Source organism: Bufo gargarizans, unplaced genomic scaffold (genome assembly GCF_014858855.1).
Source record: "Bufo gargarizans isolate SCDJY-AF-19 unplaced genomic scaffold, ASM1485885v1 original_scaffold_1288_pilon, whole genome shotgun sequence".
Classification (NCBI taxonomy): domain Eukaryota; kingdom Metazoa; phylum Chordata; class Amphibia; order Anura; family Bufonidae; genus Bufo; species Bufo gargarizans.
The window spans coordinates 1-26,243 of NW_025334294.1; the positions used below are offsets into that span (position 1 = coordinate 1).

At 41.3% G+C, this 26,243-nt stretch overlaps 1 protein-coding gene across 1 annotated transcript; it reads right to left on the reverse strand.

Moving 5' to 3' along the window:
• Positions 1-2,771: 2,771 nt before the first annotated feature.
• LOC122923156 (embryonic protein UVS.2-like) lies at positions 2,772-18,603 on the reverse strand (the record flags this gene model as incomplete). Its single annotated transcript, XM_044273887.1, has 12 exons — positions 18,424-18,603; positions 11,199-11,226; positions 9,535-9,600; positions 7,223-7,357; positions 7,016-7,133; positions 5,926-6,104; positions 5,656-5,737; positions 5,377-5,504; positions 5,176-5,291; positions 3,883-4,108; positions 3,242-3,360; positions 2,772-2,982 (listed from the first exon to the last, which is right to left on the reverse strand). Coding segments are annotated over exons 1-12 (1,588 nt in total), but the record flags the coding sequence as incomplete, so codon positions are not given.
• Between the last annotated feature and the right edge of the window lie 7,640 nt (positions 18,604-26,243).

Sequence of the window (26,243 nt, forward strand, 5' to 3'; positions counted from 1 at the left end):
CCACTCTGTAATTTTCTCATGCTGCTTCCACCTCCACTCTCTATGGTCTCTTCATGCTGCTGCCAGCTCACCACTATGTCACTGGGCCACTCTGGGGTTACCTCATGCTTCTGCCACCTCCACACTCTGTTACTGCATGACTCTATGGTCTCTTCATGCTGCTGCCACCTCACCCTGATCTGTCAGAAGGATGGAACAATGAGACACACAACAGATCCTGTTTATGTAGCAGCTGTAAGGCCTGTATGACATGGTCCGTATTTTGCATCAGAATTGGCTTATGATTTGGTAGCCAAAAGCAGGAGTGGGTACAAAACACAGAAGACATGAAAATATTCCATTTACGTGTCATCTCTTTTTTAGACCCACTCCTGTTTTTGGCATTTGCAATATTGATGGATTACTGACCAAATGCTGACCGAGTGAAGGTGGATGCTCCACAGACAGTATCCTTTTTTTTGGAGTTATTGTTCTGGCGGATCAGAGGAAGGGCAAAATAATCAGTGACGTCAACACAAATTTACTGCTGACACCCACTCCACTCTGTCGGGGGCTCAACTTGCATAAATGTTTAATAGAACAGGCTCTGTAGAAATCTACGTGGAATCAGCAGACGGCGGTGTAAAATGAGTGCGCCTTTTCACACTATAGCAGGATCTTGGGCCACTGCACTTTTCTTTATACCTGGCACTAACATTGACCTGTAAGGCTGAGTTCACACTTGAGTTATTTGGTCAGTTTTGGCCCCATGAAGTGTGCAGTGATTCTAAGAGCGATGCCTGTCACCTGCGTGTCATACTAACTCACAGTATTGTTTCACTACCACAGCAGACTCCCTATACGTATTTCTGCAAGGAACAGTGTTTTACACCACTATACAGGCTCTCTGCAGCCAGGAAATAGCTGTTTTTAAATAGATTTGACGCAAACAAATTCGGATCAAATCAAATATTTTTGGAGAACTTCGGCGAACTGACCGAATCGAATTTGTGAGAAATTCGCTCATCTCTAATATTACACATACAGTATTAGTACACTTAAAATAACTGTATATTCACCATTATAGATGATGCAATTAGAAACTTTATTAGCATGACTTTTTTTTAGAAGGCATGTATATAATGGACAGAGAAGTCATATGTATTGTCTATACACTACCATTAAGTACAGTTTTCTAAAGTAAAAGAAAGTCGAGAACATCACTTAGATATATCTTCAGTGAGGAGGTAGAGTAAACTAGTAACACTGCACTGTATTCCGGTGTCTGACGATCCCCAGTTACCCTGCAGAGAAAAAGACATGGATTAAGAAAAACAAATACAAATGTCAAATTCAATCCACTGTATTCATATTACCGATAGAAAAGCAATGAAGTGATAAAAAAATGAGAAGTTATTTTTTATTTATAGCACAATGGGGTTTGTCTGATTATATAAAGAATAGTTTAAAAAAACAGACATAAAAGAGGAATGGGATGCCATAAGGACCCTCATCTATTAGCCAGTAGAAAACCAGTTCAAATATCATCTTTTTCTGGATTTAGTTATTACACAGAAATCCCACTATATTCAATCAAAATACGCTTACTGCCTGAAGTCCTGGGACCTCTACACAGGCCGATTATCAGGAATAAAAAAATATTGCTTGTAGGGTGATCACATCTTTCACGTACAGTACTTGGCAGCACATGGTCGTGTATAAACTGGGGATGTGCTGCCAACAATGTGAAAACTTAATGGGGCAAACAATCATAGTAGCGATCATTTATTCCCTACTAGGTGTGTCTCGGGTTGTTAAGAAGGCAGCGTTGAGCAACTTGCATAGCATCAATTCTTGCATGTGTGGACAGAGGTTGCCTAATGGAAGAACCCTAACAAAGGATAGGCAAATATATATATATATTTTAAAGAAGCCATCAATGTCTGTATTCATATAGATTTTAGTGAATTGTAGAACAAAGAAGGATCCTCTGTGCAGGATTCTCAATTCTTTACCATCAATGGGGAGCTTTTGCAAAAACATCCGTATGTCTGGGGGATCTGTTTTATCTTTCATTAAACATACAAGCCCTAGAGTTAATGGGTATTGTGTAATGCTCAATATGTCCTATGGTCAGGGTTGGACTAGGACTCCTTGAGCTGACCAAGGAAAACCATTCTTAGGGCTAAACCCTCATAACATCAATAAAGTCAAATAGGTTTTGATTCAAGTAAGTAGACCCTAGTGTGAATATACTGTCGCTAAAAGCAGACAATGGACTTTCAATGGATTTTGGGGCCCGTTATAGTATGAGAGCTCGGGCCCACTGACATTTCCTCTGGACCATTCTGATACTGTCTATGGTGGCACTACAGAGAAACTAAACACTTACTGTTAGGTTTCCCTACTGATTATAGCTAATTGTAAAGAAATGTTTTGTCATCTGCATCTTAACAAATGAAACTTCTAACAAGTAGACATTGTCCAAAGAGAACATCCTCTATAGTTTATTCTAAAAAGAACTATATATCATATCATGCAAGTTGACTAGATGGTCTTTCCTCAAGATAACATTATGTTGATTGCATGACTGTAAAGCACCTTGAAATTCTGCAGATTTTGTTGCAGACTAAAAATCTGTTCAATTCATTTAAATAAAATGTAAACTCTATACAGGGGCATGAAGTTGTTTTTTCAATCTGCAGCATGTGAAGGCATTCTTATAGTCCACCTATAGGTATAATGTCCTGTGAATTGTTAAGAAAATATAAAGACGAGGCTTTAGTACTCACCAAATTTATATGATGCCTGGAAGCCTCTAAACTGAGTGCTGCCATCACTAACAAATCTCAGCCTCAGTGAATTCCCTTGAGAGGTAAAGGAAGGGATTTTATAGTTCCCACAGAATGGACCCTTCCAGTTGGACCCATCCTGGATCTCTAAATAGTCATAGATGCAGTACTGACTAGCCTCTGTCTGAAAATCAGCAACCTTGAAGGAAATCTATAAAGAACAAAAGTGTACATTGTAATATCATATCACAAGGTGATCCGACTCCAACATTTTCCATATCATTTTTATTTATAAAATTTTCATTTCTGTATTTAGTAAAAATTATGTGGAAATATTTCGTAAAATTGTGACACTGATATGTTTTTCTAAATATAGATAAAAAATTGAGAGAGAAATTATAGGATAACTGAAAAAATAAAAAATATATATTTTAGGGGAAGCTTTGGACAAGTTGAAAAAAATACTTTACCTTCTTTCCAACAGGAGCTGTAATGGTGTAGATGCAATTCATGTTTGGGCGGTAGGAATTGGGGTAACCAGGGGATGTAAAGTTTCTTTCCGGTGCATAGAACGCTCCTCCACATTGCACTGTGGGAAATATCATTTAATATCGTTATTGAAGTAGAATATTCATATACAACTTATTTTATATTTGGTTGTCCATTCCGTTTAAAATGGTAGTCTAAAGAATAAAAAGAGAAATAAATGTAAAACTATATTTGATTTTAGCTGTTGAGAATTTGGAACCTTTTTCAGAAAATCTGAGCCCCATAAAAAATACTTTGTAGCTAAAACCTTACAATGGTACTCTAAGATTTTAGAGATACTTTTTTAGATGTTATTAGGTTCAGTGGGTCCATAAATGCTACTTGTAACCATCACATATTGTAAATTGTGTATCTCGAAGTATTTATAGATAAGTGTCATTGTAGTCATGCGTGGGTAATAATGAGTTGACTGCTAAAAAATGATCTTCAAAGAACAGGAAGAAGTTCTATATGATTACTTAGTGATAGCTGCATGAATTTGGCTTAATATAGCTTGTGGCATGGAAAAAGTTAAAAACAATATACCAAGATAAACTATAAACTCTAGAAAGTAATAGTGTACCTGTGCTGTATGTGGCTTTAAAGCCTACTCCAGCAACACTGCTGTCACTGGAAAACTCAACCAGTAACTGGTTAGTAGAGGCAATAATTTGAGGAATCAACCCAGTCCCACAAGTTCTGTCCAACAACAGGGGATCTTTCTTAGTGGGACCATCATAAATCCTAATATAGTCAGATATACAATTGGGTGACGACTGGACATCAAAGGCAACAAAGTTCAATGTAACCTAAACAAATAGTGAAAGGAAAGAAAAATCAAACCAGTTGCGTGAGTCAGCACCAATATTAATAATGAAGAGCTACTTAACCTAATTGTAGATAGACCACAATGACCTGATGTCTGTTGATTCGTCAAAGCAATGAAACTTTAACGTGTTAAAGCAGGGATCAGCAACTTCCGGCACGCCAGATGTTCTGAAACTACAACTCCCAGAAAGCTCCAGTCACTTCTATGGAAGTTGTGGGAACATCCAAGCATTTTTGCATGCTGGGAGTTAAAGGTTCACAGTAGCTAGAATGCTGAAGGTTGTTAGAACATCGAGGTAAAGAAACACAAACATCATGAAAGTTGGAAAACTAATTTTATAGTGAGGGGTCAAAAAAATTAAACACATCTATAGATACAAATAATGACATAGGATTAGTTGATGGTAAAACTACTCATAAAAGGACAATAGCTGCTAATTTAATAACATTTGGTGCTCTGTTCACACAAATTATTAATTTCAGATCCTAATAAAATAGAATCAAACCGACTCCAAAGTGCCTCATATGCCATTAAAAGTTGTGAATAACACTCTGTGGTCTCCTAAGACTGTATCAAATCTCTTTCAAGCTCTTGAAGGCCAAGACAGCATTAGAAATGTCAAATTGATGGTGACATACAAGACTTTGGGTAAATGGATGTTAGCCAGTAATAACAAGCATACTGCTGTTTTTTATTTTTTATTAAGAAATGTATTCTATTTTGAGAGTAGATATAGTTTTTCTCTGTCTTCTGTCCTGTACAATGATGGCCACCATTTTGACCGAGCCATCCAAAATTAGAAAATATTTCTATTCTCCTGAATACAGATGTTCTGGGAAATTTGTTATTATCGATTCCCTCATCTCTACTAATAACTGTTGGATAATTCATTCTATGTTTGTAACTTAACATCAATGATTATTCCAGACTGTGGACGACAATTTATCATGGTATAACATCTCCTTCCTGGAAAGGAAAAATGGTCTAATGTAAAAAAATAAGGAGCTCTGGTTCTTTGTCAATAGTTGTGCCTTTTCACTACGGTACCTGATCTGATGGTGTTCTGATCAGCCAAACACAGCTAGCATTATTGGGGTAGGCTGATGGGTAGTTGGCAGAGGTTAGACTTCCATTCTTTTCATTAAGTAAATAAGCACAGGCATCTGAAAGGGGAAACAACACTTAATCAATGACTGTGATGGCTCTTGTATGTAACTTTTTGAAATCTGTAGACCTGCAAAAGCTTACTGCATTGATACAACCGGTTGATTTTAGAGACATCTAGAACACTCAGTCCATTTATTTGCCCAATTGGGATGTTTGGGACCGGTATGGTCACAATGGTGGGTTGTCCTGATGTGTTTGAGAAAGCGAAACTGTCCAAATAAAAGAAAAAATAAAGGTAGAAACATCAACATGTTAATGTATAATACATTATAGAAAAGGATATTCCAGAATTTTACTTTAGTCTTTATAGTTGCCATGTATTATTAATTTTACCAGCAAGTAATGAGCTAATGACCTTACCTGTCATAATGCATCACTGATTTATAGTCATACTCAAGCCCAAGGTTGTTGGTGTTTTGTTTATTAAAATTTATAACTTGACCTACAAGACAAAGAATCTCTATAAGGCTTTGTCCATGTGTGTTGGATTTCATTTACAGAATTGATTCTGCACCTAATTCCATGTGAAATCTGCATCCAATGCAGGTAAAGGAAGTTTCCACAACCCTGCTCACATGTATCACAAAATTTATATCTGCTACGCAAAAAAAAAAAAAAATTGGAAATTACCTGGTGATATGTACTGGTACATGATGGTGACATAGTTATCCCGGTCACTCCTTGTATGCTCATGGTAGAACCCCAGGGCATGGTTTAGCTCATGCTGTACAATTCCTCTGTACATACAGCCAGCCATGTCTACTGCAACCATCTGGCCTCCACCTATCCGGCCCACAAATGATGCACATCTGAATATAAATAGGACATTATTATTATTTGTTATAGTATCGACAGATTGGTCAAAAGAATAATAAAGCATAAGAAATAAAGCAGATATTATTGTAGAAAAACATCAAAGTAATTACTGATATTCTGATTCATAGCAAATAAACGTATTGGTTCCCACTATAACAGCGCTACAATTAGGTGTCATTGTGGTTAATATTGATCTATTAGTGAGGGATGTAACATCTCATCAGCTTTTAACACAGAGGCTCACAAACCGTGTTGTAGTGTAATACATTCATGACTATGTGCAAATGCAAACCATGGATAACTTCTATTATTCTACTGACAACTTCATAGGTCGTCCGCAGTGAGTTTCAGTTTCCTTTAGCTTCATTAATATATTTATAACTGTGACTAAATCTAGTCATCTAATAGGATGAGGAAAATTGGATGAGCTCACTCATTCCTCCAAAAACCCAGTCAATCTGGTGCATGGACTAGCTGGGCTGGCTTACTACAATGGGTCTTTAATATAGTATATATTTTATGCCTTGTGTGTCATCACGGACACTCAATAGTAATAGAAATCTGGTCTCTACTTTTATGTTTGGAGTCTACCTTTGCTGTTAGCTACTAATATCTAAAAGGTAGACTTGAAATGTTTGAAATCCATGATCAAAGACCATATTTTAAACACTGCTATTGTGCGCCCAAGGTGAAATACCACGTGCCGGGAAATGTTAAGACTGAAATAGTAAGACTCCATTATGGAATTCACTTTTAGGTTAGTATAGGTACACCAAGCTTCACACACAATAGTAGATATTAATTTCATTTCTTTACTTGTTTCACACTAATAATCATAGATTACATTATTATATAGACACTTTTATTAAATTGAACTTGAAAAAGCCTAAATACTAGAACCTACCCCCTTGAAGTCATAATATTGAGGTAGTCTTTCTCTGTTGTCCGAGGCACAAACCTCACACAGGTGAGGGTTTCAAATTCCTCCATTGATGTCTTAAACAAGTTTAGGCTCCCAATACCTGGGGTTAAAAGAGTATTTATACAATGATGAATCTACAATAAAACAGTTTGGTCGGCCAAGTAAGATATGACATGAAAAAAAACTTACTATAATTGGAGGCAAACGAATAAGGCACATTGACCGTCCCATTGGCAGATTTGGGCCACAAGCACCCTGTGCAGGACGTAGCACTGCGTCCAGTTGTTTCCAACATGTCACCTTGATGTAAGTTTATGTCATTTTCTAAATAAAGAAGATGGTGACATTTTAAATGCAGTATTTACCCTTACTGTACAAATCAAATATCCAGTTCACTTAGTTGTCTAATCTAGTCTTTTAGACCCATGGACAACACAGAAAGATGAGTCAATGGTTGAACACAAAGTACAGTAAGATTGAAAATGTATAAAAGAACTTGTATCATTTATACCTCTGCTGCAGATCTGATTCCGTTATATGTTTAGTTTCTAAAAACTACTCCATACAGAGATATTCTCTCAACATATTCTCAATTAGGTCCATTAATATGCTCTTCATGTTTTTAATATACAATATAGTTAAACATAAAATATATATATATATGATAATGAAAGCAACCAATTTACTTTGGAAGACTGTTTTAAAATTATCTTCGGTGGATACTTTGTGATGATCGTAAATTACAGCCTAAATTATTCTTCATAGCTATATTTAGAATTCTGTCGGCTTCAGAGCCAAACTATTGCCTGTTTAGTAAGTGTTTCTGTAATGATTTGTTTGGAGACTTAAGGTTCGTGTGGTCCCATTGCATTTTACATAAGAGACATAAGGAAAGTGCATTTTATCAGGTTGTAGAACCCATCCAGGTGATACATTCACTGAAATTGTAGAAGGTCTACACAGGGATGCACCACCAATGTTGCCAGGTGAGGCCTCAGGCAGCACCAGGTAGGGGCAAGAGGGGGGCAGCGGAGGGTTCATGGGCAATGATCGCTTTCATTTGTGCAAATGGGTTAGGTTAACAAATTGGCATTAGGGGGGCCCTGTTTCAGTTTTCGCCTCAGGCAACGGAAATGCTAGGTTCAGCCCTGGGTCTACAGTGACCAAATCCATGCTCTACAACAATGGCTGGTGCTCTGTAGTTCCAGCAATACCTCCCAATACCATATCCACTACAGCTATCGCAGGCTTGTTGTGTGTTCGACCCCCGAGTATAGGTCATCAATATTAAAGTGCCAAAAACCCTCTTAAGGTTCTGTATCAGATTTAAAAAGTATTCTCCCATTTAGTATGTACTGGTGACTTGTATTTTCCCTTTCCATCTGCATAACAGTACATTTATCAATGTTAAACCTCTTTTATTCCATCTCTGCCTAATCCTATAACTTATCTTCCAGATTCATCTGTAGCAGTATAGTGTCCTCCTACATCATAATTACTTTACACACTTAGTTGTCATCTATAACAATTGATGTTTTACTATGCAGTCCCTCTATGAGATCTTATATAAATATAGTAAAAAGAATAGGACCTGAATCTATCCCCTGTGGTCCCCATGTAGTAATAGTGACCTCTCTAATATTAACCCCTGTGGTACCCATATAGTAATAGTGACCTCTCTAATATTATCCCCTTTGGTACTCATATAATAATTGTGACCTTTAATATACTAACCTGTGTGGTACCCATTTAGTAATAGTGACCTCTACAATACTAACCTCTGTGGTACCCATGTAGTAATAGTGACCTCTCCAATACTAACCCCTGTGGTACCCATATAATAATAGTGACTTCTCCTATACTAACCTCTGTGGTACCCATATAGTAATAGTGACCTTTACAATACTAACCTCTGTGGTACTCATGTAGTAATAGTGACCTTTCAAATACTAACCCCTGTGATACCCTGATGTTAATGTTGATCTCTCCAATGCTAAGCCCTGTGGTACCCCACTTGTGACAGTGACTCGGTCTCTGTATGTACAATACTATTTACAACTACCTTTTGTATTCTAGGAATGATGTTAGTAGACCACTAGTATGCTAAAATATTTGTACAGCTAAGAGATCACAGGAATGGATGAGTTTAAATGGATAGCTTTTGGCCAAGCCATAGTTTGAATGACAGATAAGTTATGGACATGGCCGTCACAGAGGTCAGTGCAAATGGATTGATGTACTAATGTATAACATTAATTATCTATTTATGGCACAAATCCCATGTAATTGGTAGACATTTTATTTAAGCACATGATTATTGTAACAATAGAATGATTATGGCTTTCCCCATGTCAAATACACTATAGAAATTATAGAACAACAACAGACTAATAATATTAGTGGGTTTTCGTAAAAAAAAACATTCCAAAATTATTTCTTAATGTAAATGCGTAATGTCTATAACTCATGACTTTTATTGACCAGGAAAAATAAGCTGTTACCTTTGTTGACCTTGATTATCTTGGCAAAGGTTCCTTCAGGTTCTTCTGATGCCTTAGAATCTGCATCTAAAAGCATTTATATAATGAAGGAATCATGTCATGTATTTATCAGCAATGTATAATATTACTATTCGTTATAATTAGAATGTTACTTTTCGTTAGAATTCTTATATTAATTAGAACACTATCACTCAAGGAAACCTCGGTATTAGAATTTTCTTATTCTGTATTACAATTTATATCAATAGGATTTGAAGTTTAACTTCCTAACAGTCTGTGATTTATCGTTCTATTATTTGCCCCATTTGTTAATTGACTAATAAAGTCACAGAAAAAAAAACTAAATAATCTGTGACTTTTTAACGTAACTGAAAAATGGGAAAAATAATAGAAATACAAATCCAAGAATGTAAGAGTGTTATACATCCAATCCCTTTGTAATTCATTATAATACACAATAAGACACTTCAGCTTTCATTGAAGATTAATTACCAGATATACTAAACATGACCTCATCTTACCTGGGCCTGATTTTGCCATTTTCTTGATCACATTTAATGTATTTTCTGTTGATTGTAAATGAGAAGTATATTGATGAATAAAATAAGAAAGAAAAAAATAATAATATTGAGTTCTCATGGGCAGAATAAATTTTTTGGGTGTAATTTGCAATATAGTTCTTTTTTGCCAGCCAGGATCAATTAGCCTATACTGCGTATGTGCTGAGATTGAATCCAATAGGGCAAGCATGAAACTACAGGGTCAGGCTATAAGAATATTCAGAATCCTGCAGGCAGGATGTTATAGAGCAGGAGCAGCTGAGCAGATTGGTCGGAAAGGATTTACCAAAATTTATAAATTATTCTTTTAATTCTCTGCTCTGAGCTCAGTAGCCAAGTGGTCAGTCCTTCCAGAGACTGAGAGCCTTCCCTGAATGTGTGTGTATACTGATAATACAAATCACCAATAGGACCATCCACATAGCTACTAAACTCAGAATGAGCAGAGATTTATATTAGAGATAATTAAAACAATTTGTTAGAATAGAAATTGGATCAGAATTTTCTTTTTTTATTCTGATTCATTTGTGTAAACTTTTGAGACAGAGACATTTTTCAGACATTTTAAAACACGTTTGATCTAGTTAAATATGATTTGTACCAGAATCAAATTTCTTAGTCTGTTCTAACAAATTAAACCGAAACAAATTTTAGGAATATCGCTCATCTCTAATTTAAATGAATGAATCAGGAGTGATGCTGAATCTTTAACAAAAAACTATAGTTCATTTCTATGCAACTAAAGTTTTTGGAGCACAGTGGGTGAGGTGACTTCTTTCAGTGCATTTGACTTACCCTGTGTCATAACTACTCTGAAGCCTTAGGGCTTGTCAATTGGACAAGAGAAGGCAACACTGGGTGGTATTACTGATGAATGCACTGAACTGAAAGGCTCCGCCCAAAGTGCACCAAAAACCTTATCTTTATACAAACAAAAATAACCATTTCTCAGGGTTAGGCAATCTGTTTTTTATAAGAAATGCCTGAGTATGTTTTAAGAATTGTATGATACCAGTAAAACTAATACCAGACACTAAAGACACACTTGAAGAATAGTGGTACAGACACTGAAGTATAGCCCAAATAACGCTGAGGAGCTCTTACCATATTCATTTAATCCGGGTATAGACAGCTAGAGAAGAAACACATGCAGTCATTAGTCACACTACAATTCCAATCATGAAAAATATATTTTTTTCTCATTAATATAATAGTATAAAAAGAACATAGGAATGGGACAGTCAAATATGTTTCTTTTGTCCTTCTAACATGTGCAGAGACTGTCAGGACATCTGAGAAGATACTAAATTTACTGGAGACATAAGAAATGACCTTACCTGTAATGATGGAGATAGAGGAACACTCGTCACAGATCCCACCACAAAAAGCAGGATAAGAAGATACATATTCTCACCCATGTTACTGACAGATAGCTACAGTATTGGAAGATTGTTTTCTTGTCTGGATTAGTGCTCAATGTATATGCCTTATATACCTGTAAATTATAGACCTCTACCAATCACAAAGCAGAACAAAACATATCTGTAATGGTCAAAATAACTGCCTGAAGCCCATAACAGGTTTATAATCAACTGTGTGTGTGACCACCAGGTGACTACCAAGGAGATGTTTTTCAATTTGCTCAGCCATTCCAGTAAGTTTTCATGGTGTAATTGTTGTGCCATTGATCATTTTGTGTATGTGTGTCAAATCTTAAAAAATAACAAAAACTATTTTTTACACCTGATCACTAATATTTAAGATTTAACATTTTTTTATATATATAGTTAGATTTACAACCTCTACTTGAGGGCAACTGTATCATTTACTTCTGTAGGGAATTCTAAAAAAACGACGTATCTATCATAAAGTTGAATATGGCTCAGCTGTTAGCACAAATATAGAAAGAAGTTAAAGCAGCATATACAGGAGAAGATATTCAGCTAGTGGTGTTGCCAGCAGTGATGGGTATCAGCCTGAAGTACCCCCGTTATTGAGAAAGCAAAAGAGAAACCGCAGCACTCTGTAGAAACAACTACAGAGTGCTGCGGTTTCTCTTTTGCTTTGTTCTTGGTAATCAGTGGTATTTTCTATAATTTATATAATGATGGTGTTGCTAGTAAATTGAAATTGAAAATGTATAGTTAGAGGAATAGGAAGCAATGCTCGCGTGGACCGGCATCTCCTCTTCAAACAGCTGTTTGTGGGAGTGCCAGGTGTCGGACCCATGTCGATCATATTTTGATGAAATCCCCTGATGATAGATCATCAATATTTATGGCCTAAACAACCCCTTTAATGTCACTCCAATAATTATTAGCTTTGTTTTCCTCATTTATGTTTTCATTTTGAGTCATAAGTGATAACGTGATGCACTAGGTCGAAATCCGTGTTGGTGCATCTCCAGGCAGTTCAAGTGTTGGTGTAATGAAGAGGGGAAAATAATTGCAAAGTAGGCTGACAACTTCTATTTTACACTAGAGAGAGCATTTTCCTGAATCAGAAAATTGTACTACACTTCCCTGTCTTTAAACCTTTCATGACCAAAGGTCATTGATGCCTCAGTGTTCATGTCAAAATTTACAAATCTGACATGTGTCACTTTATGTGGTAATAGCTTTGGAACACTTTTATTTATCCAAACCATTCTGAGACTGGTTTTTCATGACACATTGTACTTTATGAAAAAATCCCAAATTTACCAAATTTTTAAAAAAATACGCAATTTTCAAAACTTCCATTTCTCTGCTTCTAAAACAAAATATTTATCACTTAACATTTCCCATATGTATACGTTATGTTTGCATCATTTTGAAAATGTAATTTAATTTTTTTAGGACGTTACAAGGCTTCGAAGTTTAGAAGCAATTCTTAAAGTTTTTAAGAACATTTCCAAAACACACTTTTACGGACCAGTTTAGGTCTAAAAATCACTTTGTGGGACTTACACAGTGGATACCCCCCATAAATGCCCCTATTGTAGAAACTTCACCCCTCAAGTTACTAAAAACTGATTTTATAAAATTTGTTAACCCTTTAGGTGTTCCACAGGAATTAAATAGAAAATGGAGATAAAATTTCAAAATTTCACTTTTTGGGCAGATTTTCTATATTATTCAATTTTTTTCTTTAACACATTGAGGGTTAACAGCCAAACAAAACTCAATATGTATTACCCTGATTCTGCGGTTTACAGAAACACCCCACTTATGGTCATAAAATGATGTAAAGGTACACGGCAGGGCGCAGAAATAAATGACTGCAGCATGGTTTTTGTAAGGCTGATTTTGCTAGACTGGTTTTTAGATGCCATGTCCCATTTAAAGCCCGCCTGATGCACCCTTACAGTAGAAACTCCCAAAAACTGACACTATTTTGGAAACTAGGGGATAAGGTTTCAGTTTTATTTGTACTATTTTGGGGTACATATGATTTTTAATTGCTCTATATTACGTTTTTTGTGAAGCAGGGTAACAAAAAAATTGCTGTTTTGGCACCGTTTTGTTATTTTTAATTTTTTACAACATTCATCTGACAGAGTAGATCATGGGCTATTTTTATAGAGCAGGTTGTTACAGACGCAGTGATATCAAATATCTCTACCTTGTTTGTTTGTTTCAGTTTTATGTAATAAAGCATTTTTGAAAAATAAATTATGTTTTTGTGTGTCCATTTTCTGAACGTCATATGTTTTTTATTTTTCGACTGATTATCTTCTGCATGGGCTTGTTTTTTGCAGAAAGAGTTGAGGTTTTTATTGGTACCATTTTTGGGTACATATGATGTTTTGATCATTCATTATTACACTTTATGGGGCAAGGTAACCCAAAAATTTGCTGTTTTGGAACAGTTTTCATTTATTTATTTTTACAGCGTTCATCTGAGGGGTTAGTTCATGAGACAGTTTTATAGAGCAGATCGTTACGGACGTGGCAATACCCAATATGTATACTTTTTTTTATTTATTTAAGTTTTACACAATAATAGCTTTTCTGAAACCAATACAAATTATGTTTTAGTGTCTCCATAGTCTGAGAGCCATAGCGTTTTTATTTTTTTGGCAATTGTCTTACATAGGGTATTATTTTTTGTGGGATGAGGTGTCAGTTTGATTGGTACTGTTTTGGGGTGTATACGCCATTTTAATCGCTTGGTGATGCACTTTTTCTGATGTAAGGTGACAAAAATGGCATTTTTTTTACATATTTATTATTATTATTTTTTAATGGTGTTTATTGGACGGGGTTGATCATGTGATATATTTATAGAGACGGTCGTTAAAGACGCAGTGATACCTAATATGTTTTTTTTATTTTATTTTTTTATAGGAAAAGGCAATTAAATTATTTTAAGTTACATTTCTATTTATTTATACTTTTATTATTTTCAATTTTTTTTTATTAAGTCCCTTTTGGATCCTGAAGATCCAGTGAGGCTGATGGCTGTACTATACTTTGCAATGCTCTTGAATTGCAAAGTATAATACTACCAGATTTCCTGTAGGTGGCAACACCGGACACCTTTGCAAAGCATCCGGTTCCCATGGCAACCAGCGCAGCAGCCCCGATGGTGGAGAGAGGGAGCCACCTCCCTCTACTAACCCCATGGATGCCGCTGCCGCAGCATTTAAGGGGTTACAGCAGAGTGTCAGCACTCACTGCTGATGACGGCGGCTGAAGAATTGAGCCGTCGCCATCAAACACAGCAGAGGGACCACATTGGAGGCAGGGGGCACAAATGGGGCAGGACGGGAAATGGGGGGTACATTTAGCATAGAGGGGGCACAGATGGGTGCAGGATGAATGTATTGGGCGGGGAGGGGGCGGACCACATCAGGGGCACGATACATGGATGGGGGGCGGGGACCCCATCAGGGGCAGGCAGAGGCAGGGCTCACAGTGGTGGTGGGGGTTTGGAGGTGCACAGGAAGGGGGCACAGATCGGGGGGCTTCAGGACACTACCTGATTTCAGGCTCTGATCTGCAGAGTGCAGATCAGAGTCTAAAACAGGCATTTTATTACTGCTGCAATCTGATTGGTTAGTCTGCACAGACTAACTAATCGGATCGATTGCTGGCATGGGACCACTCTGATTGGTCCCTTGCTGGCATTACTGCATTGTATGCTGTCCGTGACAGCAGCAGTGCAGGGGCAGAATCTTTAATTCAAGCGTTTTGCAGCGCTTGGATTAAAGAGCTGGCTTGACATTTATACAGGTGCTAGCTGCACTGGGCATGTGCAAATAGCACGTATATAAACAGATCGCAGTAGTGAAGGGGTTAAATTCCAGGAAACAGATTTTCAAACTGTTCCATACTTTGCGTGACTGCATACACTTAGGCCAAAAAATGTCAGGAATACGGAAGGACTCCAAATGAAAGACCTAGAGCCAAAATGTGGGTAGTAGCAACAAGTAGTAGTAATAGTCCAAAGTTGTCCCTGTTGGTTTGGGAAAAGCGCTCCTCCCTTTTTCCTATGAAGTAACAAACAAACCCCACCATGCCCTACAGCAGACAGTCAAGAGAGTCTCCCTGCTAATGACTTGTCTTCGAGCAGTCATTATTTGGGCTGCACTGAGAAAGAGGTTCAGGAAGTGGGTAAGGACCCCATGCATAGCTGTGTTGACAGTGATAATAGTGGTACCTGTAGCCACAACATTGGCGTTATGGGCAGCAACAGTGGCAGTCAGGGCGATTTCATAGCAAAGTAGGGGGCCAAAAAGAGTCCATCATGATATCTAGCAGTCTGATAAAAGTGGCAGGGAGGGTTTGGACTCTGAATGTGTGCTGAAAAAGACCTGGGAGTCGGATAGAGGTGCTGAGGAGACAACATCAGAGGAGGAGGGAGATGGTGACAGCAGCAGCAATAAAGTGTAGACACAATTTACCTTCCAAAAAACAGCCAGGCCAATGTCTGCTTCAGGATCCGGTGAGCTCGGTAGGCCCAAAACATTCCATAGCTAAGATAAGCTCAGCTGCTTCTAGCTCTGTGTGAGTAACTTCCGTATAGCGTTTTTCTCCCCAAGGTAGAGTCCAAGATCTGCAGGAATAAAATAAGCTCTAGGCATGCCAACAAAATTATAGATAACGGAGCGCTATTGCAACAAATGAGGTGGCATCATTAAATCCTTTGGGAAAATACAACTGACCAGCATTCCCATTGAGAACAAACCTGTCCTCCTTCTCCTGTTCCTCTTTATTGCACCCAACCGGCATCCCCAAGCAATACACTGCCCTTGTCATCATCATCAGTTTCTTCTTATCATGCTAATATTGCTCCTCGTCCTTGTCCTCCGCTTTAGCAAGAGACCTCTATAATGGCCAAGTTTGCCCATGAAAAAACTTTTCTCCACCAGCAATTAGCTTGTCTACCAGCCAAAGCCCCACCTGCTCCATATTGCTGGTGGTGCAGTTGCTGCCTTACCATTGTAGCAGTGCCTTGTATTCTCACATGGAGGAGAATATAGCTGGTCTTTGTGGTTTTCGCTGTGTGGCAACCTGGACTCCATGGTGGACTCCTGGAGCAGCTGTTATAGGCAAAGACGCACAATATTTCATTCATGGCCCATTGTGTCAATGTTTTTTTTTCTGGGAGGGGAGAGGCAGCACCCCATGCAACATGGCCATGTCTTTTTGGCACTCACCCATGATTATATCAGGCTGGTTCACACAGTAGGTACTTATCTGCCTCCTACTCCTCCTCCATGGACAAGCTCCTGTAATTAATAGCAGCAAAGCCCACTCATCCTTCTTCCTGTCAAATGTGTTAAGCCAAGTGTTGCCATGTGGTGTTGGAGCTGATCACCCTGGGCTAGAGTAGTGATACAGACGAACAGTTGCTAAAATACATCGACTAGCAGACTCCAACTAGGCAAGGTGGTCAGCGACAATGGCCGTAACATGGCTGATCTGAACTACATGGCTTATTAAAAAAGTATACTGGGTTGCGCAATATTCCTGGCAATATCCAAGAGACTGTCCCTCTGTTTAGCCATTTTCATTTGGCGAGGAACACTCTCCTGACTTGCAGTGACAGAAGGGTCTGAAATTACAGAAGGGTCTGAAATTACACCACTCAGTCCGCGATGTTCCAACTGTCTGGAATTCAACATTGCTCAAGCTGCAGCATCTGTATGAGAAGGAGAGAACCGTGAACAATTTTGTCATGCACCGGACTGCTTCAGAAGGGGGCATGTGTTATTTCCAGGTTGGCAGTGGCAGCTTTTCCCATTCATACAGAAGTTGTCCCTGAGAAAGAAGAGCAAATGCATCTTGCTGTCTGCCCTATAGCTGTTGGGGTCCCACAAGGAGAAACTCCCATTGAGGAGAAAGAAGAAGATGAGGAAAGGAGCGCTCAGTGGAGGAGGAATCAGAGTCAAAGGAGAAAGAGGTTGATGATGGTGATACCGGCCACAACACTTAATTGTCTAAGTTGGGGGACAGAGTTGGAAAGAGCTGGCTCTTTTAGCACACTGGCAAAAATGTTTAGCTGTATAGTCATTTGCTTGCTACTGTGACAGGCATATTATTGACATCAAGCTGTCTGGTGTTTCCTGGATAGCCATGATTTTATATTGCCGCTATTAAAGCAAAATGGGGGAATGTTTTCCTCCCTATGACAGGGATGCCATATTATCTTATAACTAGGAATCACTATGTATGCAGCTTGCCATATCTTTTGTCATGCAGACTCCTGCCAGTGCCACCAACGTGTCTGAAAGGGAGGCCCCTCTCCGCTCCAGAGACACCTCCACCCTCTGGCTTCCACAAGTAACAGAAGCCACAGAAGCAGTAGCAACACCAGCAGCCTGTTCAGTTTTCTCAACATAGATGTTTTTCCTGTGCCACACCAGGCTGAGGCCAATCATCAAGCTGAGACCTCTTGCCTCAGCTCCAAATGTAAGGCCTAACTACACGCTGGCCTGTCTCCGGTGCATACACTGTTCCCTGACCCCATGTATTCCTGTGCAGGCAGACTGAAACAGTGGCCTGAACTGGCATAGCACACTTTGCTTTCTTTTTTGGCTATCCTCCAGTGTCATCCCAGAGAGGGTTTTCAGTGCGCAAGATGTGTGGTAACACCGAAACAGACCGTTGTCCTCCTCTACTGACCAAAACATCACATGAACCAAGCCTTGATTCAAGAGGATTTTCACACTATTCCAGCTGAGGCAGATTACTAGATCTGGCCTTGCTGACAATGTCCCACGTTGCCACTGCATACTGTTCTGTCTACCATCATTTTGCTTGCCTACTATCATGTTCTGTACGGCTGATTATGTCTCCATCATGCCCCTGTCACCTTCACGCCACTGCTGCTGCCTACCCACCATCATGTTCAGTAAGGCTGCGGATGCCTCCATCATCTTGCTGTCATCTTCATGCCACTGCTTTTGACTAACTACCAACATGTACCATTCATCTGATGCCATCGTCATGCTGCAACTGCCTTCATGCCTATCCTGCTGCTTGCTTACCATCATGTCTCGTATGGCTGCTGCTGCCTCCATCATGCCATAGCCGCTGCCTGCCTACCATAAATTTTGTATGGCTGTTGCTGCATTCATCATTCTGCTGCTACCTGCCTACCAACATGTTCCATAAGGTCCCTTTCACACCAGCGTTACGGATTCTTTCAGGATGCGTTCATTGAAACTGATGGAATTTTGCAAGCAAGTTCAGTAAGTTTTGTCAGCAATTGCATTCAGTGTTTAATTTTGTCCACGCCGCTGCAATAAGTTTTGATGCGTTTTTCACGCATGTAAAAAAATTTAAGGTTTACAAACAGTATCTCCTAGGAACTGTTAATGAAAAATGCATTGCACCCGGATTGCATTTTTTACTGAAGCCCTTATCACTTCTATTAGTACTACTTATAGATAAGCAACCTATTACTTTGTATGTTCCATGATATGCTGCTTCTTCTGCCACTACTATTGATACCTTGTGCCTATTATTACCCTACCCTTTCCACAGTCACCCTGCACTGCTGCTGCTCCCAATTATAATGGAGAATTTTATAGGCTTGTTCATAACAAGCCACTTTTTCTTCAGACATCTCTTGTGTGTATCATATGAGCAAGCATTCTGACCCCATCAAGAATTTATGGATACATGATTCCCCAACAAGCCACTGAGATGTGTTTTTAAACACATTGTTTGTTAACGGGGTCAAACATTTGTTTATCCATAGCTATGTATGTATCACTTGGACATGATTTACTATTGCTGTCATTGAGTAAAAGAGTTTATAGATGGGGTGAAGCAAACATTTATAAAAAAACAAATGAACAAAAAAATTAACACATTTTCCAAAATATTCTAGACCTAGGAGACTAGAAGGTGTAATATACCTATTTCCAGGCAATGGGAAAAAAATCTGGTTTAGCCCAAACTGGTTCAGATCCGAACAAAACTTTTTGAAAAATTCTGCCAACCTGAAACAAAACCTCTTCAGCGCTTTAATCCTGATTTTGCAGGGTATACTGATTGAGGCCTGCGATACACTGGTTACCACCAAATATTGATTAAGGGGTTTGATATACCAGCTTCCAGCAAATACTCATTAAGGAATTCTATATACCTGTTTCTACAAAATATTGAAAGAGGGGATTGATATACCAGCTTCCACCATACATTGTTTGAGGCCTGCAATAAACCGGCTTCCACCAAATATTGGGGTTTGATATACCTGCTTCCAGCAAATACTTATTATTGGGTTTTATATACCGGCTTCCACCAAATATTGATTGAGGCCTGCGATAAACCAGCTTCCACCAAATATTGATTAAGGGGTGTGATATACCAGCTTCTAGCACATAGTCATTATTAGATTCTATATACCTGTTTCCACAAAATACTGATAGAGGGGATTGATATACCGGTGTCACAACCAGACAGCTGAGAAGCTCTGACAGAAGCCTTTCAGAACCTCCTCCTTGAGTTTCTTTGTTGTGATGTTCAGTTCCTCATCTCGTTAGCCTCTCTCAGCTGTCATGTAGTTTGGACTGATTGCTTCCCTTTAAATTTCTCCCCATAATGCATTACTGGGCGGCTTATACTACTTCCTGGAGTGTGTGTGCATGCTGATCTTGTTTTCCAGTCTGCTACAAAGTTAAGTGTTGAATATTTATCTGTTATTTTCTGTTTGCTGGATCCCAGGTGACCCTGACTCCCTCCGTGTCTGGTGTAGGGAGCCGGTGGTCGTGTCCCCTCACTAATAGTTAAGGCTGCATGCAGCCTGTTGTTGTGGGAGGGGCCAGGTCCCCTACTTAAACCCCCCTGCACGACTCAGACGGCCACGGCCCAACCAGACAAGGCCATTCCGGGCCCCTCTGGGGTCTCCCGCAGCCCCTCCACCACCGACAAGTTGGGCAGACCCATTGTCTACCTTGGCAACAGCCAAGTTTGCAACAACTTTAACTTTGGTGCATGTGTGTTTAGCGGTTGCAGGGCCCTGCACATCTGCTCCATCTGCTTCAGGGCCCACCCCAGGTCCACATGTCCCAAGAAGGGGTACAAACGCCTATGACTAGCCGACTGCGACATCAACCTCCTGGCTCTCCTGTTACGGGACCATCCGGTGCCAGGGTTCGTGGACTTCCTGATCACGGGCCTCTGCTCCGGGTTTGACACAGGGTTGGTGGCACTACCCCATTCCACCTGGGAGTGCGACAACCTGCAGTCGGCCAGGTCAGATCCCACCGCTGTACAGGAACTCCTGAATTCGGAGGTAGAGAAAGGGTTCCTCTTGGGCCCCTTCAACCAGGTTCCTTTCTCGCGCTGGCGCATCAGTCCCATAGGCATCGTGGCCAAAAAAGATTCTAATAAAAAACGTTTAATTTATGATCTCTCCGCCCCCCATGATTCTGTCATCCCCAGCATCAATTCGCTCATCCCTTCGGAAGAATTTTCCATGACCTACGCATCCATAGACGAGGCCATTGCCCTCATCCTTAGCGCCGGGAAAGGCGCCTGGTTGTCCAAAACTGACATTGCGGACGCCTTCAAACTGCTGCCCATTGCCCCTCACCTTTGGCAGTTCTATGGCATCAGGTGGGAAGGCAGGTTCTATTTTGCCAACAGGTTGACCTTCGGCTCAAAAAGCAGCCCGTGGTTATTCGACCAATTGGCGCAGGCCCTGCACTGGATCCTGATCCACCATGGCAGCGCCCCAGCGGTCATCCATTACCTGGACGACTTCCTCCTCATCGAACCTCCGCTAGGTCAACCATCAGGGCTGCTCTCACTCCTGGAGATCTTTGCCGCCCTTTCCATTCCAATCTCGCAGGGGAAGACCGCGGGGCCGGTAACTTCCATCACCTTCCTGGGCATTGTCCTGGACTCAGACAAAATGGAAGCCAGGCTCCCAGAGGCAAAGCTGTCCCAGATACGGGAAGTCGTGGCCAGGGCCATCACCTCGTCCCAGGTGACCAAGGTCGAGCTACAGTCCATCCTGGGTCGGCTGAACTTTGCCTTAAGGGTCATGCCCCAGGGCAGGGCTTTCATTTCCCGGCTGCTCTCGCTCCTTCCCTCAGCCTCCGAACCCAGCAGCATTGTCCACTTGGACAGGGCTGCCATGGCAGACTTACGCATGTGGGACAGCTTTCTGTTATCTTGGAACGGTGTCAGCCTGTTTGTCCCCTCATGGTCCCAGTCGTCCACCAGGGTGTTTGCCGATGCCGCAGCATCCCGGGGTTTCGCGGCCATATTCGGGTCCCAGTGGCTGGCTGGCCCATGGCCTTCTCAGGTCAGTTCTGACCCTCAGTCCCTCAGCTCATCACCATTCCTGGAATGTTACCCCATCGTGGCGGCCGCTTCTGTCTGGGGTCACCTCTGGGCGAATTCCAGCGTCATGTTTGTGTCTGACAGCCAGGACCTCGTGGACATCATCTCCAAAGGCCGAGCTAAGTCGGCCAGGGTCATGTCCCTGTTGCGCAAACTGGTCTGGCTGGCCATGACCCATAACTTTCATTTTTCATGTTCCCATATCCCAGGTACCAGCAACACGGCGGCCGATGCCTTATCAAGGTTCAATTTTCACACCTTCTTTCAGGTATGTCCAGAAGCAGACCGGACCGGGGCCCGAATTCCCGGTTTCAGCGACCTGATGTTGGACTAAGGTCTCTGCTGGCAACCACCGAGGACCTCAGGCACCGATCCCTTTCGGTCAACACGGCTCGCAACTACGGCACGGGTTGGAACCACTTCCAGGCGTTTTCCAGGGTCCATCCCCAACAGGGGATGTCCTTCATTGAGTACATCATGGCTTTCATGGCCCATTGCCATGTCAACCTCAAGCTGGCACCCAGCACCATACGTTTGTACCTGGCCGGGGCACAGCACTTCTTAGCCCTTCAGAACCCAGAAGTACGCGCAGCGTTCACATCCCAAGCCGTCAAGGCCACGCTCAGAGGCATTGAGAAAAACAGTAAAGACTCCAACCCGTCCCGTCGGCCGGTCTCCGGTGAGCTGTTTAGGCAGCTGTCTGCAGCCCTAGATGGCAATCCTTTTGGCCATTTCACTAGCCTGGTCATCAAAGCCGCGATGTACCTAAGCTTCTACGGCTTCCTTCGTCCAGGAGAATTTTCAGTTCCTTCCCGGAAAACGGTCTTCCTGAAAAAGAAACAGCTATCCTGGAGCCAGGATCATCTGGTACTAAGCCTGCCTTCCACCAAGACGTCCCAGACCGGTCCTCCCGTACTGATCCGTTTCTTCAAGTCCGGGAACGCCTGGTGTCCGGTGGTGGTACTCCAACATCTCCTGGGTTACACACCATCTCCAGATCCAGAGTCTCCGTTGCTGCCATTCCAGGGGAACCCCCTTTCCACGCCACAGTTTGTCTCCCACATCAGATCCCTGGTCGCAGGGTTGGGGGTGGACCCCAAGACCATATCAGGTCATTCATTCCGCATCGGAGCAGCTTCAGCGGCTTCCAAGCACGGGACGCCTCCGCACGTCATCCGTCACATGGGTAGGTGGAGATCTGCCTGTTTTTCCCGATACATCCCGGATCCGCTGACTGAAACCCGACAGGTATTCCGTTCCTTGGCTTTGTAACCCTGTTTCACACGCATTAAACAGCAGCACTTCTCCTACCTGGTGTCTCTTTGGCCCTCTTTTTAGGCAGGCCCACGTCCCGTGGCTCCAGGCACACACCAGCCACTGTCCAGCCCCCTCCCGTCACCTTACTGACCGTGGCCGCGGCCACAAATAGTTAAGGCTGCATGCAGCCTGTTGTTGTGGGAGGGGCCAGGTCCCCTACTTAAACCCCCCTGCACGACTCACCATTCACCGCGTCCGCCACCGCACTTCACCCACCCGTTCCCCCCCCTTTCTTCCACTCTCCCTAGGGTTGGCCCTCTTTTTAGGCAGGCCCACGTCCCGTGGCTCCAGGCACACACCAGCCACTGTCCAGCCCCCTCCCGTCACCTTACTGACCGTGGCCGCGGCCACAATTGTAGGGTGTTCAGGGGTTATATAGTCGAGGTACGTGGATATGCAACCATCCACCTCTGGGATCTTTGCATAGGCTGAGCAGCCAGGGAAAGTCTCAGGTCTTGTGCAGGGGTCTCCCTTTTGGTTCCTTAGCTTTGGATCCAGTGAGTCATATATGCATGTTGCTTTGTCTTGTTTCCTGTACACCGTCCGTGACAACCGGCTTCCACCAAATGTAGATTGAGGCCTACGATACAACGGCTTCCACCAAATATTGTTTAAGGGGTTTGATATATCATCCAGAAAATTCTCATAAAGGGTTTCTATACACCTCTAGTCTCCTGTTAGCAAATATTCAATGAAAAAGATAGTCTTACCGGAAAGGTTCTCCTCACCACTTCGCTGCTGAGGAAGGGACAACCTTAAGCCTCTAGCTCTAACAGGACCCCGAACTTTGAAAGAGTGAGGACCAGCAGATAGTGCCGGAACCTCATACCACACTTCTCAACACCACGATAAGGTTAAAGTATATGGAATCTGTGATAGCCTACAGCAGAGACCGGGCTGCACATGCCAATTTTTTACCTACGTGGGATTTCAACAACCTGACCGCTCAAAAAAGTCTGGAGGTAATTTATAAAAACGCGACCCAGCAGAGCGACTGTGTGCAGCGAAGTGGTGAGAAGAACCTTTCATTGAATATTTGCTGACAGGAGACTTAACAAGACTTGAATGCTATTCGCTCAGTGGGACGCTACTGGTTGAATCTAGAGCGGGACGCCGCTATACCTGTTTGTTGTGGGACTATCACGCCACGGTGCCTTTTATAACTGTTACTTTGGAGCTTCAGAACTTTATCAGTGAGTTTGGGAATAACTCACAACAGTGACATTTGTAGTTTTCCCAGTGAACATTCAGCGTCCACGCTATTTATGCGTTTTTTATTGTGTGAATAATTTGTGATTTAGCAATCGATTGTACCATTTTATTGCAGTTTTATTTCAAGAATATGCCATAAAAAGTTAAATCTGAAGCGGGGCGCCGCTATACCTGTTTGTTGTGGGACTATCACGCCACGGTGCATTTTATAACTGTTACTTTGGAGCTACAGAACTTTATCACTGTGAATATTTACATGGTGTGTTCAATGAAAACATGGTAAAATGTCATTCTTTGTGTTATTAGTTTAAGCAGACTGTGATTGTCTATTGTTGGGACTTAGAAAAAGATCAGATTACATTTCATCACCAATTTGTGCAGAAATCCATATCCTTCCAAAGGGTTCACATACTTTTTCTTGCAACTGTATATGTGTGTTGCCTTTCCCTATTTGTCATTAGGCCTGAGGGAGTCTCCTGTTCATCCTTCCCTTTGGAGGAACAGGTAGACTCAGTCCTGACATTAGTTCCAGGGTCCTATAGGGGGAGATAGGATTCTAGGTATCCGGTGTATGATCTTGCCTACCTTTGGGGCCTATTCATACTAGCAGTTTGTCAGGACTGGAGTTAGAGTTTTCTCTAGCAGGTGTCCTTTTTCCTTCCCTAGTTTCCAGGCCTTATTCAGGTATCACCTTTTCCATCCTATGCTCGTTGTGGTGTTTCCCTCCCACACAGGAGCCTTACAATTTTTGGTTGAGTATCTGATGTTATCTGTATAATGGAATTTTTTGGGGTTGTGGCAATGCTGGCCCATGCCCAGTGCTGCCCTGCATCTCTTAATCTACTCTTCATCTTGCCTGCTGTGTGGACCCGTGTGCTCTCCTCTGCAGCAAGTCTGGATGCCAATGTTCCATGTGCCCACTAAATCCCCACTCCTCTGCTGCAGGCCACAGCCTGTGCTTTCTTTTTAGGTCCTCTGCCCTAGGGAGCACCCACTCCAGGCTCTTAATAGGACAGCGTGCTTGCACCCTTACTATTCCCCTCTTATGGCAGGTAACTTTGGGTTGTTTAAGTTGCCCTCCACTAGAGGAGAATGCCTAAAATTTAGGTTCCTAGATCGCTATTTTTCCAGCGAAGGTGTGCTTAACTGTTTGCCTGCCCCAAGTCATACAGGTTAGTTGACACTGTGGGTCCACACCCATTGCCTGTTACAGGTGCATTTGAAATGTCATGGCTTTATCCGTCTCCTCAATGGTAAATTAAACAGAACAATGATATACTTTTGTTTACTCAAAGCAGTCATTGAGTTTTAAAAAGCATTTATTGCCTCCCTTTAGGGCTGGGGAGGTACTGGTGTCATCAATTCATTGATATGTGGAGAATAGACGTGAGCTGGTAAAGATTTCCCTGCACTTGTTTATCATGCATTCATTTCATAGTGAATAGACTGTTTAGATCAGTGTGGAAAAACAGGATTAGTTTCCTGGCTACAAGGAAGCTTTTTCCCCCTGGCCACGTTCTGTAAAATTCGGGCATGCACATTCAGGCATTAGGACACATTCTGTTTTGTAATATGCGTTTCAATTTATCCAGACTTTTATATATAGAACTTTAGTTAGAGTTGATATTGTTAATTAAATGAATCATTTTTGATGATACACCTTTTTTGTATGATATAGCTATGGGTAAAGACTGCATTAACAAACAGTGTGTTTAAAAACACATTTCGGTAGCTTGTTGGGTGATAAAGTATCCAAAAATTCTGGATGGGGTCAGAATGTTGGCTCATATGATACACACAAGAGATGTCTGAAGAAAAAGTGGCTTGTTATTAA